The sequence below is a fragment of the Rhinolophus sinicus genome, chromosome 16, assembly GCF_057876585.1.
Source record: "Rhinolophus sinicus isolate RSI-liver-muscle chromosome 16, RSI-T2T, whole genome shotgun sequence".
Classification (NCBI taxonomy): Eukaryota; Metazoa; Chordata; class Mammalia; order Chiroptera; family Rhinolophidae; genus Rhinolophus; species Rhinolophus sinicus.
This window is the reverse complement of record NC_142516.1, coordinates 19,832,523-19,857,512: the sequence shown is the minus strand read 5'-3', so window position 1 is coordinate 19,857,512 and position 24,990 is coordinate 19,832,523. Positions and strand designations below refer to the sequence as shown.

The window sequence follows — 24,990 nt, the reverse complement described above, 5'->3', positions numbered from 1 at the left end:
AAATGGGCAGAGGACCTGGAGAGACATTTCTCCAAAGAGGACATACAAATGGCAAATACACATATGAAAAAATGCTCAACATCACTAATCATCAGAGAAATGCAAATAAAAACCACAATGAGATATCACCTCACCCCAGTCAGAATGGCGATCATTAACAAGACAAATAGTAACAAGTGTTGGAGAGGCTGTGGAGAAAAAGGAACCCTCATACACTGTTGGTGGGAATGCAGACTGGTGCAGCCGTTATGGAAGGCAGTGTGGAGGTTCCTCAAAAAATTATGAATAGAATTACCGTATGACCCAGCAATCCCTCTCCTGGGTATCTACCCAAAAAATCTGAAAACATGTATACATAAAGACACGTGTGCTCCAATGTTCATTGCAGCTTTGTTTACGGTGGCCAAGACATGGAAACAACCAAAATGTCCTTCGATAGATGAATGCATAAAGAAGTTGTGGTATATATACACAATGGAATACTATTCAGCGGTAAGAAAAGATGATATAGGAACATTTGTGACAACATGGATGGATCTTGAGAGTGTAATGCTGAGTGAAATAAGTCAGACAGAAAAAGCAGAGAACAATGTGATTTCACTGATATGTGGTATGTAAACCAAAAACAACAAAAGAACAAGACAAACACATGAGAAACAGAAACTCATAGACACAGACAATAGTGTAGTGGTTACCAGAGGGTAAGGGGGCTGGGGGGTGGGAGATGAGGGTAAGGGGGATCAAATATATGGTGATGGAAGGAGAACTGACTCTGCGTGGTGAACACACAATGGGATTTATAGATGATGTAATACAGAATTATACACCTGAAATCTATGTAATTTTACTAACAATTGTCACCACAATAAATTAAGAAATAAATAAATAAATAAATAAATAAAATTATGAATTAAAAAAAAACTGGTTAGATCCCACTGAGTTATTTACTTTTAATGGGTGAATTTTATGGTATGTTAATGATATCTTAATTTTAAAACTTGATTAAATCAATACATTTTTATATGTTCAAACACATTATCAAATGAAGACTAATTTAAAACTCCCTACCTTCCATTTTGTTAAGGATTTCAATGAGCAAATGTGTTTCACCATCTGAGTCCATTCTTATTATAATCAGCACCTGATCAAAAATAAGAATTTCACATATATGTATATCTGAACGACTATTCTTTTTCAGTTTTGCTATAGTGACAAAACAACAAACTTAATTGGTTAACATGAAACTAATGACAATAAGATTACAAAGTAAATATTTGTGTTGTAAAAGATGTCATGCTTAAAAACAAAGGAATAAATTCTGGTAAGACCAAGTATTAATGAGGAAAATAATTTGCAGTAGGACATTCTTAGTATTCTTTAAGTATTCCCGTACAGGTGATCTCTATTTAAACATAAGTAATCTCTGCCTGTATTGTTAGTGTTAAATTCAACCCAGACAAGTGTGAATTTGTTAGAGAAAACCAATGATTTGCTGCTATACTTTCCTAATGACATTAGGGGAGGTTTTATTGGGGAGGGGGAGGTGGAGGTAGGGACAATTTCAACTTTAAGTTTCTTACTGATTGTTTTAATTTATTTTAATGACTTAAGCAAGTTACCAATACCATAAAGTTGGGGATAAAAAATTAGGAGAGACAGAGAGGAAAAAGAAGAAAAAGGCCAATTTTTAATCTGATTTAGTGTAAAGCATTTGAAGTGCTTTCTGCTTGAAAAGATTTTTTAAAGTATTTTCTCTTAAATACTTATTATTGCAACTTTCATATACTTGAGGTAAGGTGGGCAAAAATTTCCAGTATAATCCAAGGCATAAACTAAGTGCTTTTTTGGTAAAATCATGTAAGATGAGATTCTGGCTCAATTATATACAAATAAAATATTGTAGTTCTATTATTGTGTATATGTTCATGAACTTACAAGTGCCAGATAAAATTTTTGAGATTTGGAGAAGAAGCAATCCATAGAAAATTGTGTATAATAAAAGTTAAAGTGTAATATTTTAAAATTCAAGACATGTGGCTAATGATGCAAATCATAGTTTCTCTGGGTCTGATTTTGTTTTGTTAATTTACTTAAGAAGAAAACTGTCAAGGGACCAAATAGTATAGACTATTAGACTAAGTTAAATGCAAAAATGTATCTTACATCCAATTCTTATTTAAGCTAATTACTGTTATCTGCTTTATTTCAGCACTTCCCTTAATTTGCTGTTCACTTTGCATCCAATTTAATATCTGACATTGCAATTCTTGTATCCTGTAGTTGGTTTCGGGCTTTTTTTCTCTAATAAACTGTACAATCTTCAGCTGTCTCCAAATGTCATCCAAATAGGAGCATAAAATACTTTTGTAGGCATCTTTTGCATTTGACAAATATCCTGTTAAAAATGAAAGTAGAAAAACAAAGCATGACTTTCTGTTCTTTGCGAAACTCCATGGTAAAAACCTGAAAGGAAGTAAGAGTCATAATAGAGACGGGTTAAAGTTTCCTTTAATCCTTTTCTGATTTTGAGCAAAGTTATTGACTGATGGAAACCTTAAAATTGAATGAAGCTGAAAAATATGTACCAAGTATCTCTTTTTAAGCTACATAACACCAATATAACATGATATATATACTCTGCATATCTGAATATATCCCATCCTTTCCTGCCTTCTGGCTTGCTGAATGCTATTGTGTTCTTCCTAAACCCAGGATCTATACACTTACATGCAAGTCCTGTGGAAATGCTACTTCACTGGCACTTTCTTGGTATTTTATCTATACGGCTTTTGTACTTGATTTCTGGTTATCTGTATATACGACTTAACAACCTCATTAGTTTATAAGCGCTCGGGATATAATCCATGATATTTATGCATAATTAATTTGTATAGTTGCCAAAACAGTAATGCTTAAATTCTGACTCATTAAGAGCAATTTTTATGCACAGAATCCTGAGACCTATTCTTGAAGGTCCACATTCAGCAAATCTAGATTGTGTCTCAGGGATTTCTATGTTTAAAATGCTCTCCCAGTGCTTCTACTGCACAGTGAGTTTTGGGAATTATTGAAGTAGAGCACCTGGCATAGTAACTTCCGTAGATCAGGTGTTAAAGGAATGTTTGGGCAATAAATGAAATAATAAATAGAAAATTTTAAATGTCTATTTCAGATTTATATACATCTTAATTCTAATATATTATTACTGCTAAACTGATGGGCAATTTAGAGATTGACTTATGTTCTTTCGGTCTCCTAATCGCCAAACCTCCCTCTGATTCTCCTCACTGTCATTAGACTTAACCTTCTGAAAGACAAACCTAATCTATTCGCATCCCAGTTTCAATGGGTCTCTGTCATCTACAGAAGAAGGTCTAAACTCTTCTGTGTAGCTTAAGAGGCTCTTCACGATTTGGCTCCTTCTTACTTCTTCAGGCTTAGCTCTTACTGCTTTCTACCTTGGACTCTTCAATTTAGCCCACGGAAGTGTTTGCAGCACACCATTAGGTCATTTTTCTGGGCTCTTAATTCTGCTAATAATATCCTTTCATACTTTACTTACTTGGCAAACTTCTTATTTTTAAAAAAATATTCAGCTCAAGGGTAGCAGTCTCCATCCTTTGTGCCATTACTATGTATCTCTATTACAGTACCCAGTCATTATACAATACTGAATTTATTTCTGATTGAGCCCAGAAGAGAAACTCTATACCTGTAACCTGGAAAATTCCAGTTTGCTAGCTTGGAAGGGGTAGCAAACTGGAAGCTGGGAGAAAATACAAAATTCTGCAAGGAACAAAGCAAGCAGGTAGACCCCCATGAATCTTTCTTCTTCTGCCACTATAGAGAGAGAAAGGAAGGACAACCTAACTTGTTCTTTGATTTCGAGAGATTCAGAGGAGTGAGAAAGCCCTCCACTGAAAATGTCCAAGGTAGCTAGGTTATTCATTATGGCTTGGTATGTAGGGCTTAAGAAGTTAGTTTTCCAACAAGGATTTTACTTTTATAGTATTCTTCAAGGTAGCCAAATAGTAATGCCAAAGTTTGAATTAGTAAATGCATTTCTTTGAGAAGCAAAACAATTCAGTCCCCTCAATGGTCTCACTTAATCTAGGGTAAATTGTAGGGTACTTAAAGGTGAATATACTTCAAGCGATTCTCCATAAATATTGTTTCTCTAATTCGAGGTTTTGATAAGTACTGAGCAGTACTGAGTCACAATTACACTCTCTCTGCAGCTCTCCAAGTTCAGATATTCTAGATTCTAATATTCTGCCTTATTATTATGCTTTTATAATCAGTCTAGCTATTGGTAGGACTGACAATCTTTTATGGAAGTCTGAGAGTCTAATGAAGACAGGTGACTAAATAGAAGGGCTTGTGACACTGTACCCTTACACTAGTTCCAGGTACTGTAAACTTAGGGCTAGAGCTCCTAATGCTTATTTGTCTGAAGATGGAGATAAGACAACCTGATCTGGCATCAACACCCAAGTGGTACAATTGGAGAAGAAAGGAAAACACCATGCTGGGCTTTCTAAGAGTGGCTGTAACAGTTATAATACGTACTGGGACAGATAATCTAATATAATACTTAGCCAAGTATTACAACTCCCATGCTTCAGAGGGAGTAAAATTGTAACTCACTGCTGCTCAATACTTATCAAAAACTTCGATTAAATAATATTTGTCTATGTCATAGATAAGAGAAAATGTGTGGGTGATAGATCAGAGAAAAATTATTTTCACTTTATATTTTATATAGGTTCTAGAAACTCTAAATTATAAAACATAATCCTATAAGCATACCATTTCTAAACAAGTTTAAATAATCCTGCAATAGGGGCCTAAAGCAGTAATGTAATAAAACATAATTTAATGATTTTCATAGGTTAGAAAAAAGTTCCAAAATCTTACAAATTTCCAATACATTCAAAAGAGTTTTATTTTTATTACTAAGTACTGTATTTTGCCATGTATAATGGACTCTGGTGTATAACGCACACTTATGTTTTTGACCCAAACTTTCAGGAAAAAAATCTTTTATTTTATTTCTTTTAATTCAAATTTTTATTTGTTTACATTTAGGTACTTATTTTTTGTATTATAAAGGAATTTTAACATTTATTTTTTAACATATTATGGTACAAGAAATTTTATGGAACAAATAATTACAAAACACAAGAACAGATACAAGGTACAAGAAATTTTATGTACCAGTAACAAATTTACCATATTTATGCATCATAGAAGGCCAAGAATTCTTCGTTGTTGTAAGTTTGTCATAAGTTCAACAAAACTGATTATTGTTTTCCAGGGTATTATTTTGCATATGGATATCGTTATTGATTTCTAGAGTTACACTTTTAACTCATAAGCACAAATAAAAATTAAAAACATTTATATAGATGTGGAATTAGTACAACCCATGGATAATGCGCATCCTTATTTTTCCCTCATAAATTTGGGCAAAAAACTGCATTATACACAGCAAAATACGGTAGTTCATATCCTAACTTACACAACTCAAAAAGAAATTGCAAAAAATCTTACTACTAATAATTGAGTTATATTTTATCTAACAAAGATTCAAAGCCACAACATTCAATGAGGACCTGAAATACATATGGGGAAATGTCATTTTACAGTAAAAATTAGTGCATGGAATGATTATACAATCAAATCTGCTTAAGTTCATCAGGACTCTGTAATTCAGGCCTAGATTAGAAAATCCTAAACCTATTTTTCTAGGTGATGGTAGTTGTTACAGTTAATTTCTTTTAATGAATATCAGCAGAATAAAATATATATTCCATTATAATTATGTCAAAATGTATATAATGTTTAATATGGAAGTAAAATAAGTTACATAGTTTCTTATAAGGTGCATCTTTTTCACAAAAGTAAAAGTTATTTCAGATGACATATTTCATAGGAAGAAAAGGAAAATTAAAAATTTTCCCCACCAACCCAGTGCTGTGTCCAAGCTACATGTTAAAAGGACATCTCTACTTGTTACCAGAAGGTGTAAGAGAGCGGCATGCTTGAACGTCATTTCTTTTTCATCATTCGTACCTAAGTAAGCAAAAACATATTTAAAGACATAGGATATACATTAGAATTTTAGACTATGTATCTGAATGCTTAACAATAATAGCTAACATTTATTGAGTGCTTACTATATGCCAGACTGTATATAAGCTGGTTATTTCATTGAATCTATAACAATAACCCTATTAGGAGAGATTAATTATTATCCTTTTATGGATGAGGAAATAGTCCTAATGAGGTTAAGTAACTGTCCCAGGTCAATTTGTGAATAAATGGTGGAGCTGACATTCAATCCCAGACAGCTGACCTTAGAGCTCATACTCTTGTTGCTTCCAAAGAATATTCAATTATTCTACTCTTGATGGGAAAACAGGTTAGTGACTCCCAGTTATGAAACAAAAAGAAAATTAAACTCATGACTTGCCAATTGGATAAAATAAAGGTGGAGGATCATAACAAAGCAATAGCTTAAAATGGAGGTGGACACCTGGAAATATTTTGTCCAAAGATATGACTCAAGCAAAAGCTGTATTCACAGAGACAAGCCGATTGTCCAATTAATGTATCCGTGTAGTTCCAGAGCTTTTTGACAATGATAGATTGGATTTTAATGTGTGCAAAAGTGAGACCAAGAAGACAGGACCCACGGCCCCGGTTTAACAAGAGAAGCTCGACTTTTCTCTGCTTTATATAGTGGGATCCCATGAAATATTTATTTGAACAGAGTTCTGCTAAAACGTTTGAAAATTGTTGACCTAATCAGTGAAGATAAGGCAAACGTTTAGTAGTTATTGGGAATCAAGAGGCAACAGGAGAATCAATTATGGGTGGAAAGAAGTCAATCATGACCTGGAAGGGATGAGACAGGGCAGAGAAACCAGATTTGATATCATTTTTCTTATGTCCTTAGGAGAACATTTCTTACAGTGTAGATCTGCAGCTGATGAATTCTTTCAGCTTTTGTATGTCTGAAAACATCTTTATTTCACCTTTGTTTTTATGTTTTTGTGTAGTATAGAAAACTAGGTCTATGGGTTTTTTTCTTCAGTTTTTGAAGATGTTACTCCACTATCTTTTCTCTTGCATTATTTCTGACAAGAAATCTGATGTCATACTTCTTTTTCTTTTATGCAACATTTCCCCCCCACTCTGGCTGCTCCTATAATTCTCTATTTACTACTGGTTTAGAGCAACTTGATTATGATATGCCTTGATGCAGCTTTATTATGCTTCTTGTGCTTAGGGTTCATTGAGTTTCTTGGATTTGTGTGGGTTTGCAGTTTTCACTAAATTTGGAAAGCTTTCAGTCATTATTTCTTCAAATATTTTTTCTGTTTATCCCCTTTTTGCCTCTTCTTTGAGAACTCTACTAGTACTCTGAGCTATTTGAAGTTGTTTCACAGCCCACTTTTCTTTTTTTTAAAAAGTTCTTTTATCTACCTGGATTTTATTTCGGATAGTTTTTGTTGCTATGCCTTAAAGTTAACTAATCTTTTCTTCTGCAATATTTAATCTGCCATTAACCCCATGAGTGCATTTTTCATCTCATACATTGTAGTGTAGACTCTAGAAGTGTGATTTGTATCTTTTTTATGTCTCTAACTTATTGAACCTATGGGATACGATGATAAGTTTCAGTGTCCTTCTCTGGTGATGCTAACATCTTTGTCAGTTCTGAGTTTGTTTTGATTGATTATTCTCATTATGGATTGTATTTTCCTGTCTCTTATTATGCATCATAATCTTTGACAGACATTGTGAATTTCACCTTTTTGGGTACTAGATATTTTTGTGTTCATATAAATTCTATTAAGTTTTGTTCTGAGATGCGGTTAAGCTCCTTGGAAATAGTTTGATCTTTTGGGTCTTGCTTTTATGATTTGGTAGCGAGGTCCAGAGCACTGCTAAGTCTCTGGGATAATCATTCCCCACTAATGAAGCAAAACTTTCCTAAGTACTGTACTCAAAACCCCACAAATTCTGAGTTTTTCTAGTCTAGCTGGCGGGGACAGGAATTCTTCTCTTCCCTGTATGAAGGCAGAGTACTATTCCCTCAACCCTTTCAGATGGTTTGTCTCCCAAACTTCAGGTAGTTCTCCAAACTCACATACACTCTGTGATCAGCACTCTGATGGATACTTGAGAAAGCCTGCAGTTCTCCAGGACTCTCTGTGGGAAGCTCTCTGCTGTCAAATACGCTATCCTTTGAACTCTAGCCGCTTTGGTCTCCCTGGCTTTTCAGTTCTGTTTCCTTAACTCAGATTGTCCACCGGGCTCTGCCTGTGCCATAGCCTGGCAACTCTTTCAAGGCAGTGAGCTAGAAAAATGGCGGGGCTCACCTCACTTGTTCCCCATTTCTCAGGAATCACTGTCTTGCATTGCTTGATGTCTATGCTCTTAAAAACTGGTTTCATGTGTTTTGTCTTTGTCATTTTTCCCCCCTCTGTATTTCTGGTAGGAAGGTAAATCTAATATCTGTTACTCCATCTTGACCGGAAGCAAAAGTAAAAAAATGACTTTGATCTATTTTTTGACCTTCCCCCCCCCCCCCCCCCCGCCACCACCCCTTTTGGGAGGAAACTAGGTAGTGCAGATGTTAACATTATTAGGATTAATTTGGTTTCTGTAATAGGAATCTGTCATATAATATATGTCAGTGGAGCTTCACTAAGAAGCAATGCCAGATGATATTTTTTACTTTTTCCTCCTTAGCTGATCCTCCAGTATTTGTTTGTGGGTGCCATATGCTGAGTTACAGTTTTGCCTTTATCCATGATTAATTTCTGCATCTTCTATATTACATTTTTACTAATTTGATAAATTTATACCATTTTCAATAATGACTTTTATTTGCACTCACCTTGGTGAAGAGCATCACTTATTACTTTTTCTTGTTCCTTTAAGAGGAACCTTGTTTGGTCAAAAATAACAGTGGCAAATTTCCAATTGGCAACAGGAAGACTACAGAGGTGTCCAAGTTTTATTAAGATAGGAGTAGCTGCTGCTTCTAGGAGACAGTATGCTTGGCACTGGCTATCTGCAAAAATAAAGGCATTAAAGGCAGGTAAAAAACAGTGTGCTCTTTTTGACAAACCAATTAAACATGTTGCTTTGTGAAAACCTGAACTCGATCTAAATTCTTTACTGACTAAAAAATCATGAGATTGTATACAGGCTTATTTTAGGATATTTATTCTAAATAAACAAGTACAAGTGAACTCCCCCCTCCCATGAAAAGTATAATTTTATGGCTATCTTGTTTATTAGAAAGGATTTATTAAGTAACTAATTCAACATGGCAAGTATGAAGAGCCATATAAAGAGAATCACATAATTTTTTTGCTTTTCCTTTGACTATTAGCTTACAACCTTAAGCCAAACAAATTTGAACAATGACAAATTATTCTAGATTTCACTAGAATATCAGTATTTAAAGATGTGCATATTCATCTAAAGATCATAAATAGAACTGAACCAAAAGAATGAAAAGATATTCAAGAACTACTGTCATATTTCTTTGTTGATTTTAATAATGAGCATGATGTTCTTACGCAGGCTATTCTTTAGGAGTCAAAGAATATTCTTCTTTACAGCAGAATGAAAAGTTTAATCTTTAGAAATCAATAATAACTTATTTACATCACCCTGAAAGTGGGTAAGGGAACAGAGAGAGCAACCCTTAACAGATCATCTTCTAGATTGGGCACAAGAGTCTGAGTTATTTGTTTTTCTCTGATGAATGTAGGGAAGCAGCAATTCAAATGAAGGACGAAATAACACTTAGTCGACTACAATAGGGCAACAGGGAGGGGCACAGGCCGTGAATAGGGCATTCCTGGTTTGGAAATAACTTGAAAGTAGAAGCGGAACAAGGAAATATCTGAAGCAAGTGAAGAAAATTATATGGAAAATGAGGTATATCCTAGATACCCAGGAAAGAGTTTCCCAATTTACTTAATTTGAATGTATCTTAAAAGCATATAGCATACCTGATGCTTGAATTTCAATGACATCATCTGCTCCCCTTTCCTGATTTATTTTCTCTGGAGTTTTATTAGTACAAACAGTAGGGCTTTCTTCTTGAAGAGTCAAAGAATGTTCTTCTTTATCTTGAAATTCTAATAAAAATATTAATTTGCATTGTTCAGAAGAAACTTAATGTTGCTCTGCTTAAGTGCTTTTTCTATTATGATCACCATTGTTAAACTTCTTTGAAACACCATCAGTGTTAAGTTGAACGATTCAGGAAAATGGACCTAACACTGTGTTAGGTAGGAAGCTGAATGGTGTAATGGAAAAAACTTTGATCAGATCAGTGTTTCAATCTCAGTTCTGACATTAGCCTTAGTTTCCTCATATCTAAATATGGATAAATGTACCTACTTTGAATATTATTATAAGCATTAAACACCGAGTCCAGTTTCTGACACCTAATAGAACATGTGCTGTTCTACGTTACTTCATTTCTCTGTGACTTTCCAAATACCTTATTTCTCTATGTCATGAATCCTTCCCAGTCAGCTCCCCCTGACACCATGGGGAATCCTGTCCCAGTTTGATGTAGTCTGGGACTGGTAGTAACTCTGCCCAGTTCTGGTGTTTAGTTAGCAAGCCATTTGACCCTCAAACTAAGCTCCTTTCTCCAACTTAGCCTTTATTAGTACTAAAGGTAATACTTTTGTATATATTTTACTTATTTTATAATTGATTCAGGGTCAAGATCTGTGCACACTAATAGTATATAGAACAGAAAACTGAAGTATGCTCAACTCTCACACATAAATATTTTTGTATTTATTTCATCTGCATAAACTATGTCAAACATATTCTATGAGTGTAACACTGACTTTTTACCAGAAGTGAAATGATATGACATTATACTATCTTTGATATGGTTAAAAGCAGTTAATGTGAAACAGTTACAACTTGAACAGAAACTCTTTGGTAAAGTTAAATAGAGTAATAAGTAATCAACTGGGCAAAATGTTCTTAAGTTTACATTAAGATATAAGTTAAAATACTGAGATAGAAATGTCAGCTAAAAGAGAAAAAAGACTGGCAGAATGATCAACAAAAGTTAGAAATATTATGAATCTATATGGTCAAGTTGTAGAAAACAAGTTTTACAAATAATGACTTATCTTGTAAGTTCAAATGCACTTTTTAATTTTCTTGAAAAATACGTATCTACATCTATATCTATATACAAGGTTGGACAATTAAGTTCGTGAACTCATCCTAGAAAAACTGCTACTTCCTTGCTGAGTATCACTACGGTCACCTTCAAAGTACTCCCCTTGGGAAGCTATGCACACATGCCAGCGCCTAGTCCACCCTTCAAAACAATTTTGGAACTCTTCTGGAATGGCCTTCAGAGCTGTCGTCGTATTACCCTTGATGTCCTGAATGTTATCAAAATGTCTTCCTTTCAATATTTCCTTTATCTCTGGGTAAAGAAAGAAGTCATTGGGGGCCAGATCAGGTGAGTAGGGAGGGTGTTCCAATACAGTTATTTGTTTACTGGCTAAAAACTCCCTCAGAGACAGTGCTGTGTGAGCTGCTGCATTGTTGTGATGCAAGAGCCATGAATTGTTGGTGAAAAGTTCAGGTTGTTTTCATCTAACTTTTTCACGCAGTCTTTTCAGCACTTCCAAACAGTAAACTTGGTTAACCGTCCAGTTGGTATAAATTCATAATGAATAATCCCTCTGATATAAAAAAAAGTTAGCAACACCATTGCAACAAGTTTGCGAACTTAATTGTCAGACCTTGTACATATCTATCTCATACACAGTAAGTATCATGAATCAATGACATTTTCTTTGACTTTGAAAAATAATATATTCTATCTGGAAGAGCTTTGTTTCTTTACTTTCTATAACAAATTATACACTTAGTCCTTGAAGCCATCATATATCTATGCCAAAATATTACTAAATTACCCACCATCTTTTTCATCAAAGTCTATGACTTCAGTCTTTGAGGTGCAAGTTTTATGTTTATTTCGCAGCATAATAAAATTGCTCAAAGGGTCCAAATCATTCTCCAATTTTTTACCATGTTTAAAAGATGCTTTTTCAATTTTTGAAGAGGGAGATGATTCAGTAGATATTACTGTGCAGTCAAGTTCCAAGTAATCTTTATTTTCTTTAGTTTGGACTAATCTACAAGCTAGTTCTTGATCATTCTTTGTTTTTTCTTCTCTTGTTGGACTTTTAACAGAGATATTTTCATCAGAAAGACACAGGTCTGGTACTTCTTCTGCCAGAGGTGGACTTTTTTGTGGAGGTGATAAATTATCATTTGTAGATTCCTCATTAATAAGTGCAATAGGTGAGGAACAACTTTTGTGGTCTAGCCATGCTGAAAACAGAAAATGAAAATATACAAGTGACTTCCATGCCTAAATGAGTGTTCTACTAGGGTGTTAGATAACGTTTAGTTGTGGGTTCTTATTAATATAACTTGATCCTTAGGAGTACTTTGTTTACTGCTTTGAAAATCAATTTTTGGTCTGAATAAAATAAATTTTTTTACAGAGTAAAAATCCAGCACCTCTCTTTCTCACTACTGAAGCTAGGTTACCATGTAAAAAAGAATTTGAGAAAGGCTATTGCCACTAGGCTTATAATAACTCATAGCCTTGGAGGTAACGCTTATTCTAAGGATCAAAAACAGACTGAAAGTAAATACTTGCAATACATATACTTGAAAAAGGACTGTATCCAAAATATATAAAGAACTCTTATAACTTAATATTTAAAAATAAAGCCAATTAACAATTTGACAAAATATTTAAATGATACTTCATGTAAGATATACATAAGCTGCAACGTGGATGAATCTTGAAAACATGCTAAATGAAAGGAGCCAGTTATGAAAGCCCACATATTGGATGATTTCAGTTATATGAAATGTCCAAAATAGGTAAATCTATAAAGACAGAGAAAAGATTAGTGGTTCCATAGCTGGGGAAAATGGGGAGTGACTGCTAATGGGTGCAAGATTTCTTTTTGGGGATGGTATAAATGTTCTAAAATTGATTGTGGTGATTATACAATTCTGTGAATACACAAAAAACGTTTAATGCTATACTTTTAATAGGTGCATTGTATGGTATGTGAATTATATTTCAATAAATCTGTTTCATACATACATATACACTGGGTGTGCCAAAAAAATGTATACACATGACTTGTATTCATCTTTTGTTATCGGTATACATTGAGTATTACAATATTAATATAGTTTTTCCTTTCTTAAAATATGTATACATTTTTTGCCACCCTCTGTATATATTTAAAAAGATATACAAATGGCCAATGAGCATGTAAAGAGATGCTTATCATCATTAGCCATCAGGAAAATACAAATTAAAACCACAATGAGATATCACAACAGATCCATTTAGAATGGCTAAAATTTAAGACTGTCATTATTAAGTTATGGCAAGGATATAGAATAACAGGAACTCTCACACATCGCTGGTATGAATGTACAATGGCGCAACCACTTTGGAAAACAATTTAGTCATTTCTTATAAAGGTAGACATACACCTACCATAAAACCCAGTAACTCTACTCCTAGATATTCACTCAACAGAAATGATAACATACGTCTACAAAAAGATTTGTACAAGAGTATTCCTGGTAGTTTTATTCATAACAGTAAAAAGCGGAAAAAAACTAGGAGAGTTGAAAAATGAACAGTGGTACATCCATGTAATGAAAAATTCCACAGTAATAAAAAGAAATGAACTAGTGATACACACAACATCATGAGTGAATCTCAAAATGTTATGCTGAGTGGACGAAGCCACACACAAAAGAGTTCATATTGTATGATTCCATAAATGAAATTCCATAACAAGAATGGTTACCTGGGGTTAGCAGTGAAGGTTGGTAGGGAAGAGGGGTGAGATGGAGAGAGAATCACTGCAGAATGAAAAGGGACACAAGAGAACTTTTGATGATAAAAATATTCTGTATCTTAATTGTGGTGGAGTTTCACAAGTATATACATTTGACAAAATGCATCAAACTGTATAGTCAGAATGGATGCATTTTATTATATGTAAATATAAAATTAATTTTAAAAATGCTTATAGGGTCAGCTAAATAATGGAAATTAGTGAAGCATATGGCCAGTCCTTAAATCATAATCTTTGGGAAGATACATTTTATATTTTTTCCTTCCAAAATATGGTCTAGAAATTTTTTTGTTTTTGTTTTTGCTTTTGTTAGGGATACTGGTATAAATTTTACTTTCCTCTGAACTATACTAAATGTAAGATAAAAGTGCAAGAGTAATGATGAATGCCTACTAACAGCTGGTCTCAATTTGTGAGTGCTGATAACTATGGCAACCTGGAGCGTGTGTGGTCTAAAATGGTGAGCTGCTATTGGCCTCAGTCAATTGTTGTCATGAAAATCTGAGTCTGGTTTTTGGAATCTCAAAGACAATTTCAAAATACAGATCACTTATGTGTAACCTGCAAATTTTAAATGTTGGTAACTAAAACACCATATGAGTTAATATTATGTGGGCTGAATAGGAAAATAAGTACTACCAATTTGCAACCTTTGAGATATTTTCTAGAGATATCTTGGTATGTTGAGCAGGTAAATAGGAACTGTTTATTATTTCATTTTTTCTGATTATTTTCCTTTACTACTTTCTCCTTAACCACCCCTACCCTGACAACTTGGTCATATATATATTTAAAATTCAGGCTAAGTATGTTCCATTTACTATAATGGCATACATAGCAACCAAAATAACTCAAAAGACTTTTTTGTCTTTTTAAATTGTATAAGTGAAAAATGCTAAATGAGTAAACTTTTTAATAACAAAGAAGATTTTCTATTGTTGAGGAGAGATTACTAGATATTATCAAACAAAGTTCAGCTGTCAAGTCGAAAAATAACAGTGCTGGTTTGTGTCTAGGCTGATGTAAACAGAAACTGAGATAGCAATTAATCATTTATAAACGGAAACAAGTCACTTTAATTGAAAATGGCTAGAAATTTTAAAACTGAAACTGCTGAATTTTAGGACAGAAAAAGATTTTAGGATTAGCTAGTCAAACTTCCTCATTTTTTCAAGGAAGAAAATGGGGCTTATAAAGCTTAAAGTTATAAATTCTGGCAGAAACAGAGCTAATACTGAATGCTGAAATTTAGTTATATTTTTCCAATCACCTAGTGTAAAGCCAGTATTTAACATCATCTCATCCTTAAAATATTCACACAAGTGATGCTTACTCTTAAGTACTTACCTTCTAACTGAAGCACTTTGGTAGGCAAAAATATCTCCTTTTTAGTATCATTAGAGGATAGATCATGATGACACAGATGTGTAGTCAGAGGTTCCAAAGATTCTGTCACTGTCAGATTTAATCCTGCTTCTTTCCACCACTCTGGGTTTACAGGATTAACCACAAAGCATTCTTCTTCAACAGAAAGTATCTTTTTCAAATCTGTAACTGAGTATTGACTATTGGGCTCTTCAGTTCTTGGCACTTAAAAAACAATAACAACCCACAAAACAAATAGTCTGAAACAGTCCACAGGGCAAAATAGATGAAAAATACAATAGACAGAACCACTGAAATTTTCTTATGAAATAGATTTTCACATATTACAAAAAAGTGAAACTTGAAGTTATATCTGGTAGTTCATCTTCAAGATGCTAATATTTGTAAAAGTCCAAAATATTATAGCAATAGTAGTCACATAAAAAATTTATTTCAATCTGTGGAAATATCATGAAGCTAAAATTATTGTAATATTTAGTAGGTGATGAACCAATTTTTTTGTTTGACTCTTTAGTATTTACTACATTAATGCATCTGATAATATTTAGAAGAATTAATGTAAGATTTATTAAATCAGAAATTCTAATTCATTATAATGAGTCTAAACAAGAAAATATATTTAATCAGATTTTATGGTAATTATCTTCTTAGATATTGTGGCACAGAGCTTTCCACTTCATTACTTTTAGCCTAAATAGGGACAAATCATAATGTACGGAGGAATTGAACTAGCACAATTACTTCACATTATTATCTGCATTATAGCCATCAACCCCAAATTAGGAGTATAAATTTTGAAATTCTCATTTTGGAACTGTGCTTTTTACAATGACAGTAATAATAATAAAAATAATAAAACTGACAATTATATTTGTACTGATTGTATGTTTTTGTCTGTATATTTTACTTAGCATTCAGAATCAATTAAGCTTTACCTGGAAGCAAAAAGCTTCTGCAGCTTTCTAATTGCCCTGCGCTATAGCATTTGTTAGCTGATTCTTCAGCAGTAAGCAAATTACTGAAAAAAGAAGAATTAAAGCTTAATACATTAATAATATTGAATCATTTTGCATAATAACATTTGCATAATAAAATGCTAATTATATGAATCAGCAGTAAGCAAATTACTGAATAAAGAAGAATTAAATCTTAATACATTAATAATATTGAGTCATTTTGCGTAATAAAATTTTGCTTTAAGAGAAGTATTTTTTCTGTTGTTTTTTTTTTTTACACTCAAAAGTAAGTGAAAAATTAACTATTTTATAAATGTGTAACCTGAGACCATAGACCAAATTTCAAATTCTTACTTTCTCCTACCCCAGGAAGGTTTGGCAATTTGTCAGCTCCTTAATTGCTCCGGCTTGCCTATAATTTACTCCTACCTCTATGGCCCTCAATGACCATGGAGCCCGAGGAGGCTGACTTGGGAGGGTTTTAGCACTTCTTTCCATAAACTGTGCCAGCACCAACCCTATAAGTCACCCAAAATAAAAACATAATTTAAGTAAAATTACTGTATTTACCATACAAAATAGTAGCTTCAACACAAACTTTTAAAAAATTGCTTTCTAAACCGAAATTCTAAACAGAATTTCTAAACAGAAATTCTAAACAGAAATTCTGGAGACTCTATTGGCTGAGGATCAGAACTATGAAAAAGTTTTGTCTGCTCTATCTTCTTGGAAAGTGACAGGTCCTAAAGTTTAGTTCAGATCCTTCAATCTTGGTGAGGTGTGAGTGAGTGATGTGTGTCTGTTTGCGCACTTGGGGGTACTGGGGGGAGGAGAGAAGAGAGGAAGTATGCATGACAATCAATGTAAATTACAGCACATCAATAGCTATGAAGTTATTAGCCTTGGTAGGGAAGAGAGCATTAATTCACAACCCCCTTAATCTATGCCGCCAAACCTCCCACTCCCTCCTAAGTGCGAATTGACTGTATTCTATTTCTCTGTTCATATGAAACATATGAGCATGCTAATTATATGAACCAGGAAATCTGGTTCTAGTTAAGGGCTCTTAACTTATTATGGCTGAATTGTGGCCCAAAATTCATATATTGAAGACCTAACTCTCAGTACTTCAGAATGTGACAATTTGCAAATAGTGCCTTTAAAGAAGTAATTAAGTTAAGATACGATGGATAGGATGGACCCTAATCCAATAGGACTAGTGTCCTTATAAAAAGAGGGGATTAGAATACAGACATGCATGGAGGAAAAACCATATGAAGACAAAGGGAAAAGACAGCTATCTACGAGCCAAGGAGGGGGGGTCTCAGAATACATCCAACTCTGCCAATATCTTGATCTTAGACTTCTAGATTCAACTGTGAAGAAATAAAATTAAGCCACCCACTCTATGATATTTATTACGGCAGTCCTAGCAAACTAATACCCCACTACAGTCTTTCATGGCAGTGAGTGCCAGCCAAATAGAGGCAGTGCCACGGGCAAGCATTCAGTGGCAAAATCCTAAGCAGATTGTTCCAGGGCCAGAATCTTTAAAATTTTTCAAGTTTTTATTTTATTTTTAATGGTAATATACTCACATTCAAAATACTAAACGTATAAAGGAATGTGGCTCTGTCATTTACCAGCTCCCATATTTCCAGGTTACCCAGTTCCCTTACTAGACACAACCAACATTACCAAATTCTTTTGTGTCCTAAAGGTATTCTAGTCATACAAAAACAAGTATGTACATGGATACTCATATATTCCCTCCAGTTGCTTACTATAGACACTGTTCTATCTCTTAAGATTTTTTTTTCACAGAGGTATCTTGAAAATTGCCTTTACATGGAGAGATTTAATTAAAGACAGCTTGATATGAATTGCAATTTGAGTTCTAGATATAATCTTTACTTACATTGTACAAACAGGAGAACAAGGAACTGTCTGAAGTCCTGTACATAATGAATGGACAGAAAAATGTTGGGTTTTTTTTTTAGGTGTAGATAAGTTAATGGTATTTCTAACTCTTCTAGCATACATAAACATTTTTTAAATCATAATATTACATGAACATTGAATAAAATTAAATATAATTTAGAACTTTTTGTTAGTAATTATTATGCTTGATCATTACGTTGCAACAAAAAATTTTCAATAAAAAACTTGGGTTACCTGAAATACAAAATAACAGTTTAAAATTTCCATCTATAAAAGGAATTACACATATATCACATAGTGTCTCACTTATGATGATGGTGATTTTTAAAAAGTACATTAACAACTAAATTTTATTGCTTTTAATCCTGACTTGTGTAGTCCGTATTTAGGAGATAGTACTGTTTTTATGTCCACACTAAGTATTGGTGATGCTAAGTAAATAGTATTAATAGCAAGTAAACATGCACCTAAATAAATCTGGAGTCTAAGTGGCCACCACAGAGTTATATATTTATAGGGTGGACTTGACAAACTGATCTTCATTCATTCATAAGTAGTCAGTATGTTTCTATCACTTTCATAAAGAAATAAACTTCCAAATAGATGATCAATGTGATCCAATTATAAATGTAATTAATAACCATATCATCAGCATAGTTAAGAAACAATACTATTTGGCATTACACTGGAACAAAAGATGATTCTAAGATTCCAAATTTGACAGAATTATAATACTGACAATAATAAGATTCCTTTGGGGGATTGAAAAGTTAAATTTATAAAAATGTAATAAGGATTAGCAAGACTGCTAATACTGAGCTAAAACATAAAATTTTATTTACTGAGTTATAAGATTTCTACTTTTAGTATCAATGCTATTTCTTCCATTTTTCTTCTTCAATCTTTGTAACTCTCTGTATATTATCTAGTTTTGATGCTCAAAGAATAATGAGTTAATGATAATAAAAAATGTAAAGGGACAGATAAGAGAAAAAAATCATAACTTGGATCGCAATAATAAAATTTGAAACATGAAAACTGTCCCCTACTAGACTTTCTATGTGAATGCATTGTACTTTAACATCATATGTAGGTAACCTCTGATGAACTCAATGATTTATTCAAAATGTCCACCTGGTTCACTGTACTCTGGTTCACTGCGTTCTGGTTGATATTGGCTTTGAGTGGCCAAAATCTCTGTGGAGCTGCATTTTATATCCTCAATTCCATGCTTGGTAGTAAGATCTGAAAAGAAAAGGAAGAAAGCCTACTATCAGGCAACGTGCTATTAAATTAGATTTTTGGAATCGTATTCACTCGTCTATGGCAATGACTCTGTTTTACTTAGTCCACCATTGGAGCCAAGTGAAGGCTGGGAGTATAATAACACAGTCATGCAGGAAAGTCACTTGTCTTTCGAGTTAGCATTCATAAATTTGCATCTGCTGCTAACAAGCCCCTCGGCCACCCTGCAATTTTGAGCTCTGGTATACTTTCAAGTTCTGGTATGAATTTGATTAACTTACTCTGGTTGGCTTTTCATTCTCTTGCTTTCATGTGTAGGCTGATTAGTAATTCTCTTGATTTAATCTTGTCAACAAGAATTCTTTCAGATCTGTGGCCTATTGATAGCTAGCATCTCTGTTCTCAATGGATATCACAAATCCCCCTTCACTCCTCCCTAATATTACATGTCTTTAATCATTTCAACTGAAATTTATGAGGGAGTAGTTAAATACTTGGGTTCAAATTGTCACTAAAAAGAATTAAACAATATTTACTAAATCTAACTGGGATGAAACCATCTAAATTTTAGGGCATGACTCTCCCATCTGATTCCATGAATCATAAACTTACTCTGAGCTTCTCCATACCTAACTAAAGTCAGTATAGAAGACGTTAGTGCTTTGTCATTGTATATAAGAAAACAACCTAAAAATTTTCATATAGTCATAGGTGTCTTAGCTTTATTTGTGTAATTATTTTGAAATAGATTAATTTCAGAGATGTTTTAAGCTTGTAAGCAAATAAAGAGTAAGACAATGAGAAAAGAGTCGCATCAGTAGAAATCTCATGAAATCCTGAGATTTCGTCATATAACATGCAGAACATTTTTTAAAAACCTGGAGGTTCAGAAAAAGTTTAATGAACAAGAATTTTTATAACAAACATTATTAAGTAGTTTATACAAGTAATAGATCTTTAAATTAATTCCCACCTCTTTTGAGAAGCTCTTCACTTTCATCTACATAATTTATTATTTCTGGCATTAAGTTTAATGACTCCTTTGGCTCTGAAAGTGATGGAATATCAACTTGTTTGAGGCTTGTAGATATTAAGAATTCACACTCCGGCAAAATTGACGGCTGAAGTAATATATAAGCAAAACAACCTTTTAGTGAGGTTTTCCAAATAAAGATTCTTGAATTCACAAACAGATATATTTGTTTAATTGGTGTACCAAATTTTAAACTAAGTGTACACTCAAAATTTTTAATGCTATGCATACATTTGAAAAAACAGAAGTGTAGCAGCCAAAAATATATTATATTACAAGCAGTTCCAAGTAATGTCCTTTACGGCCACTGATTACATTCGTGATGTACACTATCCCTCAGTGCAGGAATATCTTCTGCTGGGCTAATAACAAATTTTAAAAATTCTAAATTATAAACAATCACTGCAGCAGATGAGAGATGGTGAATGGGGAGAAATAACAAGGGGTAGATTGAATGGAATGGATCTTCACTGCACTCCTTGAAATGTTTCTCTTTCATTCCTACAGAATTGGATTTCTCTACAAGTGAGACTGTATTTACTATGTGTACAACTCTCAAGAGTTAACTGGGGAGGAAGAGGGAGAATGGAGAAAAGGTGTTAATAGGCAAATTAATATTTTTTACCACATGTGGTAAAATATTTAATTGTAAGGAAATCCTATGAATGCCTTAGGACATCTATATCTATATAATCTCCTTCGAATGTTTTAAAAACAGCCCCAAATATAAAACATTTCCCATTGTTTTCAAAAAATGCTTATATTAATAGTAACTGTAAAAGCATCTAATCTATGTGGGTCTAGTTTTTTGAACTTGTTAAATTGCAAAAAGTTGTTTTCACTCTCAACTGCTAGAATTTTTTACATACTAACATCATAAAACAATTTTGTGTGCTATTGGAACTGTATGCTAAAAAACAGGGGCTACCTTTAACATGTATCTTCTTTAATCACTGGCAGCACCTAAAATGCAGTCTCAGACCATTCTTATTTTTACTCTTCCAATGAGATCATTTCTATTATAGTTCAAGTATTATCTGTTTTGTGTATAACTCACAAATTGACATTTCTAGCTCTAGTCTCCAGTTTTTATATTAGAACATGGTCATTTAATGTCCTATACCAGGTATAATGATTAAAATCATTGGGAGAGGTTTTAAAACTCCCTATACCATCATAAATGGCACTATTTCATCTTCTATGCAGCTTATTGTTTCAGGTCTTATGTTTAGGTCTTTGTTCCATTTTGAGTTAGTTTTGGTACACGGTGACAGATAACAGTCTATGAGATTATTATGCTAAGTGAAATAAGTCACACTTAAGAAAAAGTTAAGAACCACGTGATTTCACTGCTATGTGGGATAATATAAAACTGAAAGCAACAAAGGAACAAGACAAACAAAGAAACAAAAACTCACAGACACAGACAATAATTTAGTCGTTACCAGAGGGTAAACGGGGTCAAATATATGGTGACGGAAGGAGAACTGACTCTGGGTGGTGAATACACAATGTGATATATAGATGATATATTACGGAATTGTACACTTGAAAACTATGTCACTTTATACTAACCATTATCACCCCAATAAATTTTAACTAAAAAAACCCAAACAATAACTCCATATACCCGGGTTTCATACCAGACCAATTAAATCAGAATATATCTTGGTAGGACGCAGACTTTAATATTTTATTAAAACTCCCCAAGTAATTCCAACATGTTGCCAAGGTTTAGAACCACTTTCTTAGAAGTAAATTTGGTTTCTTAACCGATACACGTGCAATCCATTATCAAGTCTTTTTAATTTGACAATAGTCAATGTATATTGACTGCTAAAATTTTTAAAAGTGTTCTTTACTACTTTAATAAAAATCTTACTGAAAGCAAGTATTATAACATCATTTAAACCTACTGTATCTTCTAGCTTCTCCTGACAAAAGTTCTCTTTATCCACGTAAAAAGCTTCTTTCACAAGACCTTTCCGACCTCCTTGAAAAGGGAAATGTTCACTTAACAAAAAATAAAACATTAAATCAGTGTTTACTAACAGCAAGTTACATACCCAATGTAGCCAATCAAAATATGTAATGATTAAAATTAGAGTTGAGGTAGAGCAATGATAAAATATTATTATTGATGAGATCTAGACTTGTGAGCATATAAAGAATATTTTCTCTTCTTAAAAATATTTATAATATTGGGCAATTAAGTACCTGAAAAAATTAGCTTCTGTGAAGGCCTGTTCTTTGAAATCTAAAAGGGGGTCCTTCAGCAAAAACAGTTTTAGCCTACTCAACAGAGTATGCAAGGTTGGTAGGTGACTTTTATAGGCAAAAACTATTTCTTCATCAATAAACAAATCTGAAAGAAATAAGAAGTATAAAGGAATAAGAAAACATCTGAAAGTTATACAAAAAGATCTACACAGTTATTGTAGTCAGTCATGAGATAAAGTTGGGGTTTTCGAACACATTTTTCATTCTTTAGTTCTTTGCTGTGCTGTGCATATAAAGCACGTAGCGTAGTACTGGTACATAGGTAAAAGCTCAATACATTTTAATGTTGCTTAGTACACTGAGTAGTAACCAAATAACCAGAAAGAGTTATAACAGATCATATGTTTTCAACATATATTAGTTTAATCAATGGAGGAAAATCTCTTGTGGCCATCTGCTTCAAAATAGCCAGGGGTAGCTTAAGCAAAATTGTAAAGAAATAAAAGCACTTGACTTTTGATGACTCTGATCTTTTCTTCTCTGCATCATTTTGCCTCTTCAGCTCTCCAATTCATCCCGAAGACTCTGACATGTAGGGAATGGAGATGGTCTGCAAAGCCTACAAGTGAGACCAACTCGGATGCTAGCATTCTAAGGTTATTCAAACATGTTTGTTATAAAATTAATTACAATGAAAGTTATATAGCAAAGTATCTTGAGAAGTGTGATATATCTTACCTATTAGGAAACACTACTGCTGACAGTTAATTGCTGGAATAACATTCTCCTCTCTATCCCTACCCTATCATGTTTGGGTTACTTTAGAATCTTAGCTAACTGTGCCAGGGCTTTAACAGTTTCTAAGCCAAGGGAAGAAACAAAACCTGGCTCCAGTCTTCAAAAAGCTCTTCAGTGGAAAGAGAATAAGGAAAATATAAACTCACATGAGGAACTACTCAGAAAGCCAAGCTCCCCAAAGCAAAAGCCACCTTGAAGGGGAGCAATGGTATCTTGTGCTGGGCAGTGGTATTTCAGCTAAGTAATTTTAGAATGATACAAGAGAGGGACAGCATGGAGTGATGTCTCCCATGGCCACCTACACCACTGGTGTGCATGTGCCTAATAAATATGTGATACAAAGCAGCCAGCCAGGGACCATCCCTGTGCCTGGTGCTAACTTGAAATGTCAACAGAGAACTTGTTATATAAACTAGCCTCCTAAGAGGTTGTTTGTCCGAACCTGTTAAGTTCTTGACAATCTTGTGACCCAGAGCTTCCCATGAGACACCAAAGAAAGCTAGCTATCAGTTCCATGTCTAAGCAGGGCTTATCTGAAAAAATTTAAAGATGGTTCATTTGTACATCCATTTTGTAAGTATTAATGAAGTTATATTAATAGTAAAAATGCAAACAGCATTTGTTTAGATTCCCATTTATACATTCCACTTCCAAACACAGACTTTCTGGCCATCTTCCCCTCCTACAGGTTCATCCTGGTATTTCTGGGAGTCTGTAGAGATATTATTTTCTAACTACCCTTTTTTGATGAAGCCACTAGATGGCAGCATCACATCACAATTCATGTTGTTTCTAACCATATAAAGGGGTTTGTTTGTTTGTTTGTTTGTTTGTTTGTTTGTTTGTTTAACCAAGGGTGCTACTTCCTTATATTCTTATGGCTATACACCGTTCCCTGGAGTTCTTAACTTTATTATATGTATCAACATAGATGTGAGGAGACTGTTTTCCTCAATTGTAGAGAAGTGTTAAACTGTCAAGAGAAATCAATTTTGGTTAGTTAACTTAGGAAAGGAGCAGAAAAAAAGAGATATACTGATAGGAAAGAAGACAGGTTTATTAATTGCAGAAGGTACTTCTGTCTTCCTAGAAAACCCAAGATAACTAAATGAAAACAAAAGAGTTCCTAAGGAATCTGGTAAAAAAATTATAAAATCAATGGTTTTCAAGTGTACAGAGGATGCCAAAAAAATGCATTCACATTTTAAGAAAGGAAAAAGCTGTATTAAAATTGCAATACTCAACATATACCAATAATAAAAGATAAAGACAAGTCATGTTTGACTTCTGCAATTACAAGAGGTGCTCAAAGTGGTTACATCAGCGTAATTTTAATACAGTTTTTTCCTTTATTAAAATGTGTATACACTTTTTTGGAACCCTCTCTGTATAAAAACTGAGTCAAAAATTAATGGAAAAACTCATTCAT

At 33.5% G+C, this 24,990-nt stretch overlaps 1 protein-coding gene across 1 annotated transcript in view; it reads right to left on the bottom strand.

Annotated features, from left to right (window-relative positions):
- The window catches only part of SHOC1 (shortage in chiasmata 1), a 59,557-nt gene that overhangs the window by 21,504 nt on the left and 13,063 nt on the right, over positions 1-24,990 (bottom strand). Inside the window, 14 exon segments of the mRNA XM_019749524.3 lie at positions 1,069-1,141; positions 2,211-2,395; positions 5,971-6,075; positions 8,912-9,088; positions 10,041-10,160; positions 11,998-12,414; positions 15,330-15,572; positions 16,304-16,386; positions 18,243-18,319; positions 18,322-18,356; positions 19,400-19,510; positions 20,484-20,631; positions 22,445-22,556; positions 22,761-22,908. Coding sequence (XP_019605083.3) covers positions 1,069-1,141; positions 2,211-2,395; positions 5,971-6,075; positions 8,912-9,088; positions 10,041-10,160; positions 11,998-12,414; positions 15,330-15,572; positions 16,304-16,386; positions 18,243-18,319; positions 18,322-18,356; positions 19,400-19,510; positions 20,484-20,631; positions 22,445-22,556; positions 22,761-22,908 — 2,034 coding nt within the window.